The sequence below is a fragment of the Eublepharis macularius genome, chromosome 9, assembly GCF_028583425.1.
Source record: "Eublepharis macularius isolate TG4126 chromosome 9, MPM_Emac_v1.0, whole genome shotgun sequence".
Classification (NCBI taxonomy): Eukaryota; Metazoa; Chordata; class Lepidosauria; order Squamata; family Eublepharidae; genus Eublepharis; species Eublepharis macularius.
Window position 1 is genome coordinate 38,903,579 of NC_072798.1, and position 15,980 is coordinate 38,919,558.

The following is a 15,980-nucleotide window of genomic DNA, read 5'->3' on the forward strand; positions in this document are numbered from 1 at the left end:
TGACGTCCCCCCATGGGTCAGTAATGACTCGGTGCTTCCACAGGGGACTACCTTTACCTTTTTTAACATAATGGGGGTTAAAAACAGCAATCTGTGTGTTTCAAATTAGGTTCTTTATTGAGCCATGTAGCCAAATGCAGTACTGTCTACTCTGAGTGGCAAAGTATCTTCAGGGTTTTAGGCAGTCAACCCTTGCAGAAGGTTTTCATCTAGAAATATCAGGGATTGAAACTTCTACATGCAAAACATATGCTCTGAGCCACAACCCTGACAATTATCTTGGCAGTTATAACTCTGCTTCCAGGAGCCTGTGCAGATGTTCTAAATCTAAGTATAATCAGTGCATGAATGGGAAAGTTGGGATCACACATAGCAATCCTTTCCCAAACCTCCATACGTTGCATGGACTTTGTGAGGTTAGAAACCCTGGAAAACAGAGGGCCCTGACCCCATGTACAGGAGCCTGCTGTGGATTTTGGGGTACATCTGTACGCTCTATAAGCAAAGCTCAATAAACACATTGAGATTGTGGGGAGAGCTTGCTGATGTGCTCCTGTTCTTCTTCTCACTTGTGGTTTCTATATGGATGTACAACGCCTGCCCAAAAAGTGTTTTGTGTAGCCTTATAACACAGCAATAAATAAATAATAGTCCTTGCTCTTCTGAAGTTAGAATACTCATTCTAGATTTCTTTCTATGACCAAATAAATGCCTATAACCCTCTTCAAATTCTTGATGCAGATTCAGTTTAAAAAATGGAATTGTATTAATTAAAAATTAATTAATTTAATTATCAATTAAAAATAAGATCACAGAAATTCATTTTAATTGACATAGTTTGGCCAAAGAGTTTTTAATTTTTGACAGTAGTTTCTAATTTTCTTCAGATATTCTTGAACAAACATCAAGGAGCTTGTGAAGTTGCGATACTGCAATATGATAATTCAGCAGGTCTTTGAAAATAGTATTTGCCTTAATGTTTCCTTTCTCTTACTAGAAAGATCAGTTCTAATATAATCTTTCAGTGTTAGCAGTATTTCTTGTAAGAATGATTGTGTATTATTAATAACCTTAACTGCCTGTTGCTTTGGAGGGTGGATTATACTCTGGTCCCTCCCCAAACCCCACCTTCTCCAGGCCACACTGCCAAATCTTCAACCTGGATTTAGCAACTGTAGTTTTAGGCAATTGAATATGCTGAGTCAGGTCTTCAGCTTGGAGTGTCTTGCTATCAGTAAATAAACAGTGGAGATTTTCATCAATTTAGATGAACCATCATTTCTTATTTACTTTTTCTTTAAGAGCTGCTTCACACGTGTAGTTGAAATAGGCTTGCCATGTTACCACTTACGGCAGACAATCCCTTGCCAATTCCCCTGATATCCATCAATACCTCAGGCATTGGCAGGAAAAATTGGGAAGGAGGAAAGGGCAGGGAAAGACCTGGCATTCTAGAGGCATACCAGCATCACTTCCAGGTTAAACCAGACGTGGCGAAGGCTGGTTTGAAATTTTCTAAAAACACCACAGTAAAACCACAGAGTTTTTGCGAAAAACTGTCACGCTGATGTCACTTTTGGGAGCATGAGAGTGATACCAGCATGTTGCTAGCGATGTGAGGACATCACTGGCGACATCATGACATCAACAATAAGCCCCTCCTTAAGCAGGTAAGTTTCCACCGATTGCTGCGGGGACCAAGCAATTCTTAGTAGAAAACATGTTTAAACTGCTGCATACACACTTGTTTATTTAGAAATGTATATGCCAAGTAGAGATGGGCACGAACTGAAATATGAACCAAAATTCGTGATGAACCAAGCCGGTTTGTGGTTCGTGAACCAGCGGTTCATCAGATCCCATTTCTAATGAACTGCCATGAACTTTGGGCTGATTCGTTTGGTTCATTTTTCAGTTCATCAGTGCAGACAGCCTGGTGCCTATCCATCAGTTTCCTAGGCAACAGGGGATGGACTTCCTGCAGATCTTCTGCTGACCCAGAAGTGGTGATTTGCTGGCCTGGAAGTGACATTTTCATGAACCAAAATGAACCGATTCGTGAACCAGGGCAGGTTTGTGACAGTTCATGGTTCATGAAACGTGATGAACTATGAACCGCATGGTTCAGGTTTTTTTCCTGGTTCATTCCCATCTCTAATGCCAAGTCATAACTCGTGTAGATGAATGAAGGCAGTGTTTGAAGCAGCTTTCAGTGCCATCCTAATCATGTATACTCAGAAGTAAATTCCATTGAGTTCAATGGAAGTTACTTCCATGACGTGTTTAGGACTGCAGCTTTAGTGAACAAAATTCTAGAAAACAAAACCATCTTTGCTTCCAGCAGATGTTAAGAGGAGAAGTACTTGAATGGGTTCAGGACACAGTTTAACCACAAGTGTAACTAAAGGCAAACTGCATTCAGCATTGTTTAAACCGCAGCTTTGAAGCAATTCAAAATAGTATTCTTTCCTTTTACTCACAGTTAAGGCCACCAATGGTAACAGCAACAGCTTAATTTTAATTACAGTGTTTAAGTAGATTACAGATCCTATAGAGAGATATAACCTTCCAAGACTATTAACTTCAATAGATTTAGAAGAGTGTAAATCTGTTAAGGAGGACACTGTTAAATACTTGAGTGATTGAAATTTGAATTCTTAAGACAAGCAAATACAGTCTTGCTCTATTTGCCATGTCAAACCCTACTCCCCAACTCCTAAGAGATTAGAACCAGTTCTCATACAAGAGAAAAATGATTAAAATCAAGAGGAAAAAACTGTAAAGCCCCGAAAACATATGTATAAAGAGCAGAGGTGGGCATGAACCAAAATACGAACCAAAGTTCGTGACAAACCAGGCCAGTTCATGGTTCACGAACCGGCGGTTCATCAGAGCCCATTTCTCACGAATAGCCACGAACTTTAGTCTGGTTCGTTTGGTTCATCTTTTGGTTCGTCACTGCAGACAGCTTGGCGCTGATCAATCAGTTTCCTAGGCAACGGGATGGACTTCCTGCAGACCTTCTGCTGGCCCGAAAGTGACCTTCTGCTGACCCAGAAGTGACGATTTGCTGACCTGGATGTGATGTTTTCATGAACCAAACAAACCAGTTCGTGAACTGGGGCAGGTTCGGAAGTTTGTAGTTCGTGAAATGCGACTAACCATGAACCGCATGGTTTGTGCCCATCTCTAATGGTATGAACTATCTGATGTAATCTTAACTTTGTTGTGTACATTGTGATCCGCCCTGAGCCTGCTGTCGTGGGGAGGGCAGAATACAAATCTAATACATTAAACTAAATTAAATTAATAAAGAGCAGTTTTTCTTAATGGAGCATCTCAAAATGCTTAATGTCTTAAGATGTGTTGTATTTTATTTCACCCACACTGGACCATTCACATGCTCCTCGAAGGACAAATTGGTTCCCTTACATTAATTGCAGTATTACCTAATTTAATCTGAGAAAACTAGCATGCTTGTACCCACAAAAAAGTAGCCACCAATATTAATCATTGGTGGTAATTATGCCTGGCCCGTTCATCAAAGATTAAAGCAATTACAACCTCAACACTAATAAAACAGGACAGAACTTAAGCTCCAGAGAAGAGCTTTCATTTGCATTCAGTTCCAATGTAAACTAAATGTCCAGTTTCAGTGGTGTCCCATTGCATGCAGAAGGTACTTCCATTCGTGCAATGGAAGGCTCTCTGATTTCTGCTGATTCCTTCCTCCACTACAGGCTCAGGCACCATCACACCTCATATTACACAGGCTGTATTGACAGGAACAACTTTGGAGAAAGTGTAATGGGAAGGAGAAGGTAGGAAAGCCCCATTCTGTCAACAGAACTTGTTGTTAAGTTCATTAGTTCATTAGGTTGTAGCAGATGACTGAGCTGCTCTGTATTTGTCATAATGACTATGACAGCAGAAAGTGAGTGTTAATATTTGCAGAATCCGATCAAAGTAACTCAAAAATCTATAATTTGTATATATAATAAGGATGACTATGTCTTACATAGTGTGGATGATAAATCCTTGACAGTGTCATCTAGGGAAACGAAAGAGTTTTAAATAACTGGATGAATTGAGTCTCTTTTGAATCACAATTTAATTGGGTCCGCATGGGCCAGGAAATCTAACTTCCGTAACTGTTTGCATTTACATCACACATGTACTGTATGCTCCAGAATTCTGACCTATGAAGCCTTGCTTTGATTCATAAATCATTGGATTCTAAATTTCATAAAATGCTTCTTACAGAGATACCAACTTCTAATGGTCTTTTAATTCTATAGAACACCTGTACGCACCTACGGAGAAAAAAAGTTATAAAAAGTGGTACTGAGCAATTTTAGTACAAGTTGTTTTCTCTCTTTTTAAATATAATTCTGCAGTCTGCACCATTCCCGTGGTTCTGCTTAAACACTCTCCTGTGTTTTTTACATTTCTGTCTCTAACCACATATATGAACCTATGTAAGTATTTCAAGCCTCTCCTTTTTGTACCTAAGCCAGGTGTCCCCAACTTTTTCAAGCCTGCAGGCACCTTTGACATTCTTACACAGGATGTTGGGTGCAACCACCCAATGGCTGCCACAGGAGGCGGAGCCAACCACAAAATGTCAGAGAGTGAGATTATGCATAACGAATAGTAACTCTTCAACATTTTCCAGCTCTTCCTTTAAATGAACCCCAAGCTTGTACGTTAGAGACAGTCTCTATATCAACTCTGTATGTCAATAGTCCTCAAGTGGTTAATAAAAAGTATGGAAAAATTAGAACCAATATTAACAATAGCCTTTCTCTTATTTGACCAAAGGGAAAGAGGATAAGAAATAATTAGTTAAATTTCTTAGAACAGAGATAATAAGAGTGAATTTACAAGCAAGGGAGTATTTTACTTTTTAAGAGAAAAAGGCAGATAGGTTTTAAGGTGTTAGTGGCAATAGTCATGATAGAATTAATACCAGTAAATTTTACGACAGGACTAGAAACCTGACATTGAGTGTTTGTATGTTCATTTTAAGATAAAACAAGAATTAAGATTTTATTTATTCAGTAGTGAGAGAAATATGTTTGATATTTTCACAGCAGATGGAAAAAAGAAAAATAATTGTTTTTTCCCTATTAGTATGGTCTGTTATTTATGCATCTTGATACAACATTATTCTTAAGTCTATTTAGTAATTCCTCTATTAATTATATAAGGGCCCCGTGGCGCAGAGTGGTAAACTGCAATATTGCAGCCCAAGCTCTGCTCACAACCTGAGTTCAATCCTGGCGGAAGCCGGGTTCAGATAGCCGTCTCAAGGTTGACTCAGCCTTCCATCCTTCCGAGGTCAGTAAAATGAGTACCCAGTTTCCTGGAGGTAAAGTGTAGATGACTGGGAAAGGCAATGGCAAACCACCCCGTAACAAAAAGTCTGCCAAGAAAATGTTGTGATGTGACGTCCCCCCCATGGGTTAGTAATGACTCCATGCTTGCACAGGGGACTACCTTTACCTTTTTTTAACCTATTAATTATGTTTACATTTAGGTAAATAGTAAAGGTTTTAACGGAAGGTTTTAACAAGATGTTGTTAAAACGGAAGGTTTTAACAAGATGTTATGTACACTTCCAGAATGTCATTTTCTAATTTTTGCTCTTCAACTTGGTGTTAAAGTTCAAGCTTTTACCTTCCTCCTTCTAACATCTGTAACTTCAGTGACCAGACTATAACCAGACTTTTGCACAGGAAAACCAGGAAACTAAATCCTGTGTTGTTTGCACCAATTCCCCCTTCCCCTCTGTTGTTCCTTAAGGACCCCTGTCCTCCAAGAACAGCATTTCATTGAGGAGGGGTGACAAAAAAAAGTTCCATTCTGCCACTAGAACATTTACCCTGGATCCAACCCTGTATCTAGAAAGAAGTTAGATGACAACAATCTGAAAATCCCTCCTCCAGCATAAAAGTTTATATAATTATTCCCATTGATGTGATTTCCCTGTCCCCAAAGATATTTTATACCTGTCTATACCAGCGTCCTGTTGCTTGGTTTCTATTGACATTTTAAAAGAACTGATTCTGGCACAGTATTGCCTTTATTATTTTGAGATTCCAAAAATATGTGAAACACAACAACTTTTGCTCCAAATCTCAATATTAAATGCTCTTATTTAGTTAACTCCTCATGCTTTGGTCAGTCTAGGAAATGTGTGAACCAATGAAATCTGAATATGTTTAGGACACTTTTTGATTCATTTATCCTCATAATATAATACTAGCATGCCCCAATGACATACCCAGTTCATTCATATTTGTATTATAATATTTAATTTGTATATATGTATGTATAGTAAAGTTGAAAGTTTCTCCAATTTTAGAATTAGATTAATGTGCAGATTTAAAACAGGTTCATCACTTTGACTAATTCTTCTCCTGAATACAGCTAATTGTTATGTGAAGTGATGGCTCAGGTAAAGCTGCTGATAATGGGGAGATTAAGGGATCTGTCAACTGCAAAACAAGTTTGTGGTAATGAAAGCAAAAAAAAATCAGTGTCACAAGGAAAAGCATGTGATGTCTGCCCCACAGACATCTCGGGAAGTTTAGCAGTTGAGATCAGTACATCCATAATGTTTATTACATGTGATAGGGTGTGTATAGGATTTAATATTTAGCACTGCTCTTGAAATGGATCCTTCTAGCTATCTCCATCAGTTTTAGAGGGAAACATTTTCTTTTATTGGGAGGGAAGCCCAGAAATCCACCCCTCCCCTATGTGTAGCATATGTGTCCTCCTCCTCAGAAGGAGACTTTAAATGACACCTTTGCTTCTCTCTTTGCAAGTGCTGTACCATGCCCAACATACGAAAGAGGTGGGGTATGGTGGATTTAAAGTGCCTTGCCTCTGCTGCCTCAGTGTCAGCCTTCTAGACAGTGCAAGCAACATGTTCACCTGTCTATCCCAGGTACAGGGGATGGTAGCATGGCTAGTCTCTGCTTCTCATCCTCTCAGGCAAAGACAAGCTGCCTATCAGGCAAAGGGAGCCTGCCTCCATACGCCTCATTGTGAAGACTTTCTTCCTCCTCAGCAGGCACACACATCCTTAGAGGTGAAAAAAATAGCCATGCAAACAGGACCCATGGAAACAGAGCATCCCAATTCACTGACAGTGTAATGGTTAGTGGAAGTTGGAAACCTTGGCAAAGAAATCAAGATCCTGTTGCGTGAGACCCTCAGAAAGCAATCCTGGTTGGACAGCGCCCTTGTCATGTACATCCGTTGGGTCATTCTGTCCCCTTGTTGACCCTCTCACCTCCCACTGCCAGATGGTGCAGCTCCAGAATAACGATCACAGTAGAAGGTTCCCAACCACACATGAATGCTGGAAATAATTTTATTTGGATTTGGGGCATTCATAATATTAAAGAAAGGCCATGGTTCAGGTTGGATCTTAGATAAGTTCCAGTTGTACTACCCTGCTATATGGAGAGCTGCTCTATTAAAGACATTTTTAACCTTTGTAATAACTAACTAACTAGGGTTACAGCCGTGATGTCTCCCAAGTATTTTCTCCCGTGCGGCTTCATTTTATAGGTCCATCTGAATTGCAAAGGAAGCAAGAGAGCAAATTTAGCATAATTGTACTAGACTTGCTGACTAGCTACAACATAAATTGATTAAAGATTATGCTGAAACAGTGAAGAAATCTTTATTCTCTAATGCCATTATACCTGCAAACCAACATCCAGCAGAACTGTGTCAAGCAGGGAAAGGCCTGATATATGTAGGCTACCTCCACTGGGAGACAGAGCCTTCCCTGTGATGAAGTTTGTTCTTCTATTGCAGACAAAATCATGTGCATTCAGTTGAATTTGCAGTCTTCTACCTGCAGGAGAGTTTTTTAAAAATTCATTTCCAGTTTTATTCTTCGTATCTGGTTCGGTTTCAGCCACTCTTGCCCAGAGACGCACAGGATGCATTGAGGGAAGAGAATGTAATGGGGAATATTTGAAACAGGACCGTATCCATCCCAGCCAGCTAACACCAATCAATACAATAAGAGTGTTGTGTGTGCCAGAGGTTAATACTTTACTCAGGGTTAACCAGGTACGAAATGGGTTTTCAGTCAGCCCTTTGTTCAAAATTTATGGATGTCATCGTTTTTTCTGCTGTTTGTCCTCACTTCTAAAATTCTGTGATAGTTTGCAAACTGGCACATTTGCAAGTTACCAGCTTATAACAGAAATTTCCAGTGCTGGTAAAACATTTTAAAAATTTATTTACTTAGAATATTTCTGTGCTGCCTCTTCAGAGTCCTATTTTGAAACTCTTAAGTCTATTTGTTACTAATAATGAGATGTATTTTATTTGCTTGTTTTGTTATTTTTACTTATTTACTTCATTTATACCCCAACTTTCTCCCCAATAGGGACCCAACGTGGCTTACATCATTCTCTTCCATCTTATCCTTACAACTCTGTGGGGCAAGTTAGGCTGAGAGTGTATGACTGGCCCAAGATCACCCAGCAAGCTTCTGTGACAGAGCGGGAACTTGAACCTGGGTCACACTCTAACCGCTATACGACACTGGCTTTATATCTTGTTTTTCTGGCAGTCATATATGAAGTTGTGGGGGTGTAATTGTATATGTGGTTGTAATCAAGATCACATTTTACCAATTTCTTACGAAAAGGTTGTAGATCTTGAGTCATTCCTTCTTGTTTTTGAAACTTCCAAATTGAGACTACTGTTATACAATTGATTTAGAGCTGGTCACAATGTGGACAGTTCAGTTTATATAAAACATGGCAGTAGCCTCCTGATGCATAGGAGGATGGGTAGAGCACATTATTCCACTATTCCAACATCTTTGTTAACTTTCCAGTTTTCTTCTAGGCCCAATTCAAGGGACTTACAGACTTATAAAGACTTAAGCAGTTTGGCACCAACAGATGTGACAGACTGTCTTCCTTATGTTCCGTAGACCAACAAGAATCAGAAGCCAACACCGTATTGGGTTTAAGTGCTGAAAGGAAATGCAGCATCTACCTGTGAAGATGCAGGTGTGCAGGCAAACAATAAGGCTGAGGGAAGACAAGGATTGTACATGGCTAACCAAACCTGGAGCAAGCCAAGTTCCAGGGGCACTGCCAGTATCACAGGGATTCCCTTGTACTCAGCTGATGGTTGTGCAGATCTGGGAGGTAACGATAGACATAAGCCATGCCTGCATCACTAGCGCCAGTGATTATGCCAGTGCCTCAGTTAACTGAATGGAGATCTTGAGTGCCAGACAAAATGGCCTGGTATGCTGCTATCTAGGTAATTAGAGAGTAATCCTTAGTGGCTTTTGACAGCTACAAAACTTTGTTCACTTGCCAAACCTGAAGCACGTTGGGGAGCTGCTAAAAGACTTTTTTATTTCATCTAGTTTTCAGGGGGTTGTGTTTAACTTGTATAGGGAAATAGCTATAGAACTCAAACTATTTTACTGAGTATTTTATTTTCTAAGTCTCTTTTTCAGATTAAAAATCTAATCATTCAGGATGGAACAGTCTTCAGAGTAAATAAATTCTAGAGCAGCCACCCCAACCAGCCTTTCACATTACAGTAATTTTTTTCTATAAACAAATCTCACCTGTAATAAATGAAACAAGATACTCCTACATACTGGGTCCCCACAAGAAAGAAATTTATAAATATCTATTAGGGCGACAGACTTTTCATTAATTCATTATTTATAAAACATGAAATAAATGCAATATCTAAGCCACTGTGACACGCTACATTATCTAGGTAAATGTTGACGTTAATAGCAATTAAAGTGAGGCTTAATTAGTCAACAACAGTGACTTGAAACTGAAATTTCATACAAGTGATAAGAACGATTAACTATGAAACTGAAGCAGAAGGAGAAGAGAAAATACAGCTCAGAACTGAAATCTTTAGTTGGTACAGGGAAAACAAAATGAGTTCAAATAGTTTATCTCAAATCATTTTTCAGAAGAGCAAAATTAGCAGGTTCTGCCTGTGCAACCACAGATATGAGATCTTTTAAACTTTCCCCCTATGCTATTCTCTTTATTGAAGACCTCCTACAGTACCTATATAGAATGACTGAGCATCATCAAATGGCATTTCTGTTTATCACTACAAAATTTGATGATACAGAACTTCATCTGAACATAAGGAAAGTTGAACTGTGGGGAGTGTTACTGATTTTAATAAATGAAGACACTTCATGAGTACAGGGGAATTTACACCATTTACACAAAATTGTGGAATATTTTCAGTAGGGCTTAGACAACTTTGGCAATAATAATCAGGATACAAACCTAAGAAATGCCTTGCTGGGTCAGATGAAGGGGCCTTCTCTTGCCCATAGGAGCCTGCCCAATGCCACTATATGCTTACAAGCATGGGAGGATTATGATGATCATCCCCTGAGCCTTGTTTCCAAAATCTGGTTCTTAATGGTACACTGGCTTTGAACATGGAGGTTCCATTTAGCTATTATGGTTAACCTCCACTGACAGATGTATTCTCCATTACAGAGTTTATACAAACCTCTGTCATACACCATAAGTTGTCCCTTTTCTAAGCTAAAAAAACCCCCAAGCCTGTCATGATCTCTTTGCTGGCCTTCATCTCATCTAAAACCATTAGTATCCACTACAATCACACATGTTGAGATTGAAATTTGCCCTCAACTTCAAAAGATAGTACTTGGATTTCAGACTCTGAAACTTGAATCTCATCTGAAATAACACTGAAGAGCCCGGACAATGATTTTGTACACAAACTGAGCACCAGTCTATTCCCATTTTGGTATAAGCCTTAATCCTGAAGCTCAGAAGAAACAACTACAAAAACACAGTTGTGTCTGATCATTTATTTCCCAAACTATTCCTACTGAAATTTTCTGTGCTGTCTTACAAATTGTGTAATTTTGTTTATCTAGTTTGATCGTCTTCTTTATGACTTACTAGATTTGATCAATTTTTGACACTTTATCATGTCAAAGTGACACTTTTTATACATAAATGATATTTATTTATTTAAAATATATATTAGCCGCCTTTCTGCTTTATGCCACTCAAGGTGACTTACAATGTAAAGACAACAGTTCTATTACGTTCAGCAGGGCTCATTTCGAGGGGGGACGTACAGGAACGCAGTTCCAGCAGTTCCCCAAAGAGGTCACATGTCAGGAGGCCCTGCCCACCTGACTCTCGGCCATTTTGGGCCCATTTTGGCCTGGATCGGGGGCGAAATGGCCCGGATCGGGCCTCTGACAGGTGGTGGATCACTCTCCCAATCAGCAGCGGCCCGATCCTGACGATTTTGTGCCCCTTTTCAGCCATTTTCAGCCCCTTTTTGCCATTTTGGGCCCAATTTCAGCCCTGAATGGCCAGGATTGGGTCCAAAACAGCCAGAATAGGTGATGTCAGGAGGTGAGGCATGTGCAAATCAGTTATACTAATAACACACTTCCAGTGATGGCAAGAGGTGTAGCATATGCTAATGAGTTATGCTAATGAGTTCCTCCCGCTCTTTTTCTATGAAATGACCCCTGACGTTAAGTATATCAGTTATTTTTATGATCCTCTCCTTCTTTACATATTTTATTTTTAGATCTCTTTCCCCCATTTTTTTTCATGGAATTTGAAGATGCATTTCCCCGGTCTCGGTACAGCATGCAACCACTATACCACACAGTGCCTCTTGAAAAGCCACGCAATTGTGCCCAGAGCCTATCCCCACCCAACAGCATCCCCAGCAGGTAAGTTACTTAGGGCTCATTCATCACCCAAACAATCTAAGAGGTTTTGTCGAAGGCTTTCACGGCCGGAGAACGATGGTTGTTGGGGGTTTTCCGGGCTGTATTGCCGTGGTCTTGGCATTGTAGTTCCTGACGTTTCGCCAGCAGCTGTGGCTGGCATCTTCAGAGGTGTAGCACCAAAAGACGTCTTTTGGTGCTACACCTCTGAAGATGCCAGCCACAGCTGCTGGCGAAACGTCAGGAACTACAATGCCAAGACCACGGCAATACAGCCCGGAAAACCCCCAACAACCAATCTAAGAGGTTGTTTGGGATGTCAAAGGAGCAGAAGGCAGGATCTGGGAGGAGGTGACAGGCATGGTTTGTGTCTATCATCACCTCTTATATGCATGCTGCTGCTGTCTCTGTCCCAGGTGAAGCTAGCAAGGTGATGCAGGAGTAGTCCTCCAGTTGTTCTGCTGCCACCCAACCAAGAACACCTGCAGAGGGCCTCTGCAGCTCACCCAAGTGGGGACGAGGCACTCCTCCCTCACTCTTGCTATGACCATTGAGTTTGCCTAGGGTAGCAAAATGGTTGGTTGGCCCAGATGGCACTTCCGATCAAATTAATTAATTAGAGAGAAGGAAAGGAAGAAATCATGAAGGAAGAATTGGAGAGGAAGGACACAAGATAGATGATATACACGGCTTGGGAAACAACTGACAAACAATGGAACTTAAAAGGTGTCTCAACTTGTTAGATTCCAAACTTTCTGAAACTATTTTTCAATAACATAACAACAAATAAACAATTATATTTTTATAATATTTTAAAATATATTCCCTCCCCCTCTCATGTTTTCCCTCTTTAACTGTCACTCAGCTGCTCTAAACCTTCCAGGAACATGGGTAGTCCATCAAGCTGTTCTTTTTTCTTTTCTTTTTTTTGGGTGGGGGGGGGGAGACTTTCATTTAATTTACAAGTTCATATTTTTCTGCCTACATGGGAATCTCCTGAGTAAGCAGAGACCCCTACCTTGCTGATATTGCCCTGATTTTGCCACTATCATCATCAGCACAGGGGTAGCTGTTTTACTATATCAGATATAATAGTGGTATACACTCACATATCAGTGCTACACTGAAGTGAAAATTCCTTCATAAACCATCTACCCTGCCAATTTTTAATCAAAATAAGCCTCATGCTTTAAAAATAAAATTACCAATCCTTACACATTTTTTTGGTTTTAAACTGTATTCTGAATTAAAACATTTTGTTATTATGCTATATATACAGCTCAATACTTCATTTCTTACCATCTTGCCACTTTATTATTATTGTTCTCACCATGTTGTTTTGCTTCTTGCTCAGTTATATTTTCATTTTCACTAAATCGTCGTTATGTCTTATTTATGGTTCAGGCTCATCTCGCAAACCTTGCTTAAACTGCCTGGAGAATCTCATGCAACTAATGAGTCTGCAGCATAGAGCAATTCAATACGCATGACCTATTCCCTGTTTTGTTACATCTCAGCAATTGTGATGTACTATTTGTAGTATTGATTCTGTGTATTCCTGCTATAAGGGGTACAAAATGCCTCAGGAGCCTTTCTCCTGCTTGCCATGTCACAGTAGTGGGGGCTTGAGAGCCAGAGATAGTTAAAGAAGTGAGGAGTGTGGTGAACAGTTCAACACATTTAGAATGCTGAAACACTACCAGTGTTTTATCTGAGGTTGTTTGCTACTGATTTCTACAACAATGGAATTATCACAGAAACATCTATTATATATATCACGCCTCCTGAGGCAAAGGCTACTGTTGTTCACAATCACAAGCGAGGGCCAAATCTTGAGGGTACAGGAATATGTTCTGGGACAACAGGCTTTAAAAAAAACTACCATTTTCAGTAATGTGTTAGAGTATTTCATATTGGTAAAAGCCATTTCATAATCTAGCTTCATTCAAGAGTATTTTCCTTTCTAGAGGTAATAGGAAATTATGGTCATTCTGTCCCCAGTTTATCATGGTTTTAACAAATCTGCCTCCTGTTTACAAGATAGGATCCTCCCTCTCACACACTCTCAGCCTAATCTACCTCACAGGATTTTTGTGAGAATAAAATGGAGGAGAAGAAAATGATATAAGCCACTTTGGGTCCCCACTGGGGTGGAAGGTGGGGTAGGTAAAGGCAGTCCTCTGTGCAAGCACTGAGTCATTACTGACCCAATGGGGGGGACGTCACATCACAACGTTTTCTTGGCAGACTTTTCTTGGTCTTGGCACAACGTTTTCTTGGTTTGCCATTGCATTCCCCAGTCATCTACACTTTACCCCCAGGAAACTAGGTACTCATTTTACTGACCTCGGAAGGATGGAAGGCTGGGTCAACCTTGAGCCAGCTATCTGAACCCAGCTTCTACCAGGATCGAACTCAGGTCGTGAGCAGATCCTGGGCTGCAGTACTGCAGCTCACCACTCTGCACCACAGGGCTCTTCATAGATAAATAAATAAAATGTTTGGGAGTCATGTTTGATTCAGTAGTGTTTACTCCCAGGAAAATATCCTTAGAATTACTTTGCTAATCTATTATTTCGTCCCTACAAATGCTGCATACAATTTACCTCTGATGTCTTCTTTGTGACAATACTGGGTGCTGCGGTTTCATATGCTCTCTCTTCTTTACCTGGTATCTGAGCAGACTGCCTTTGTTCAGCTGCAGGTGATGCCTTAAGGGAAAAATCTGCCAAAGGGGGGAGAGAGAGAGAGAGAGATATCTTTATCTATAATCTATAGTTTTGTGCATACAATACACACCTAATGAAAAAGAAGTTTTAAACAGATGTTAAATTTTCTGGAGTTAATTGGGGGGAAAAGAAAGCCTCAGTAGTCTTGTTCAGTCCATAAACTGCAATGTTCCTTGCCAATGGCTGGGTCTGAATGCGAACGGTTTTTATAACTTTCTGTGATAACTGGCAAGCCCAGACAGAATAAAATTTCAACAGAGCACTCTTATTCTTACCTAATAATTTCACTGATATCCTTAGTATGTGAAATAGATCTTTTATTTTTTCCAGCAGGAGAAAATGAATGTGAAGATCAAATTGTACTCCTTGTTTATATGAACACTATATTGAGGGAATAAACTAGATAACCAGGGGTAGTGTCAGCCCTCTCTGCTACCAAATCTTCTAATTAGTATTTAAAAGGGACATTATTACTGCAACATGGCAGGTATGTGTTTCACATTACAAACAGCTAAAACGGAATTTAGAGACTACTTTAAAGATAATGGAAAGGCCACATCCCTGTGAGAGGGACTTTTATTTGGAGACAAATGGAAAAATTTGTAAAGCAGTAAATTGATGCTGTAGGGCAATTTCTGTATTTGATTAACTGCTTTCTCAAATTCTTCTAATAAGAATTTTCTCATCCTTTTCATCTTTTAATGATTAATAATAATTATTCACATTTATGTATTTCCTTGCCTAGCGCTCCAGCACCCTAGCAATTGCTCTGATTACAGTGACAAAAAGGCCAAAGAAAGCACAGTTCATCTGAATTCTTATTTAAGGACTTGTTTCAGAAAACCTACTTAATTTTAACAGCAAATAACGCTCACCGTCAATATCACAAACTAGCACTGCCAATTTACTGAAGGCCAGCTCAATCCATTCAGCTGTCGCAAGTGGGCTGACGCCCAAGCTATCCCTGCGAGGTGCGGGGCAGCAATGGCACCGATGGTGTGGGACATTTCTGCTGTCCTGGTTGCTTGGGTTCACAGTAGGCTGCAAGTACCCGAGCATGCTTAACCTGATTGACAGCAACAATGACAGGAGAAGGATCCCAGTATGTCTACCCCATGATGCTTGTGTCCAAAGCAAACTAGAGATTTCGTATTTTTAAACCCCTCTTTCTCTAGGCTGTCACTTCTTCCCTCCCTTTTCCACATTCATGATCAGAGAAGGTCTCTGAAAGCTCCTTCCCACCCCTAACAATCAGGATGGGATGGTGCTTTCTGAAGACAGCCAATCCTTCTCTGATTACAGACAGGTGAAGGGGGGGGGGGAAGATGGCTGGCCAGCAAGGAACAACAGGATGGACAAGAACTCAGGGACACCACATGGGCAAAATCCACCCTCCCTCATCATAGCACCCCAAGCAGCTGTTTGTTCCATATATGAATCCTGACTTTACCTCAGGCCTGAACTTCAGAAAGTTTAAAATT

At 40.1% G+C, this 15,980-nt stretch overlaps 2 protein-coding genes across 2 annotated transcripts in view; one reads left to right on the plus strand and one right to left on the minus strand.

Moving 5' to 3' along the window:
• ENTHD1 (ENTH domain containing 1) overlaps positions 1–15,980 on the minus strand; it is a gene marked incomplete at its 5' end in the record, with an annotated part of 69,137 nt that overhangs the window by 46,703 nt on the left and 6,454 nt on the right. Inside the window, one exon of the mRNA XM_054987741.1 lies at positions 14,377–14,495. Within this exon, the coding sequence (XP_054843716.1) occupies positions 14,377–14,495 (119 nt within the window). The remainder of the gene's footprint in view (positions 1–14,376; positions 14,496–15,980) is intronic.
• GRAP2 (GRB2 related adaptor protein 2) overlaps positions 1–15,980 on the plus strand; it is a 118,630-nt gene that overhangs the window by 10,104 nt on the left and 92,546 nt on the right. The gene's annotated exons all lie outside the window — the stretch shown is intronic.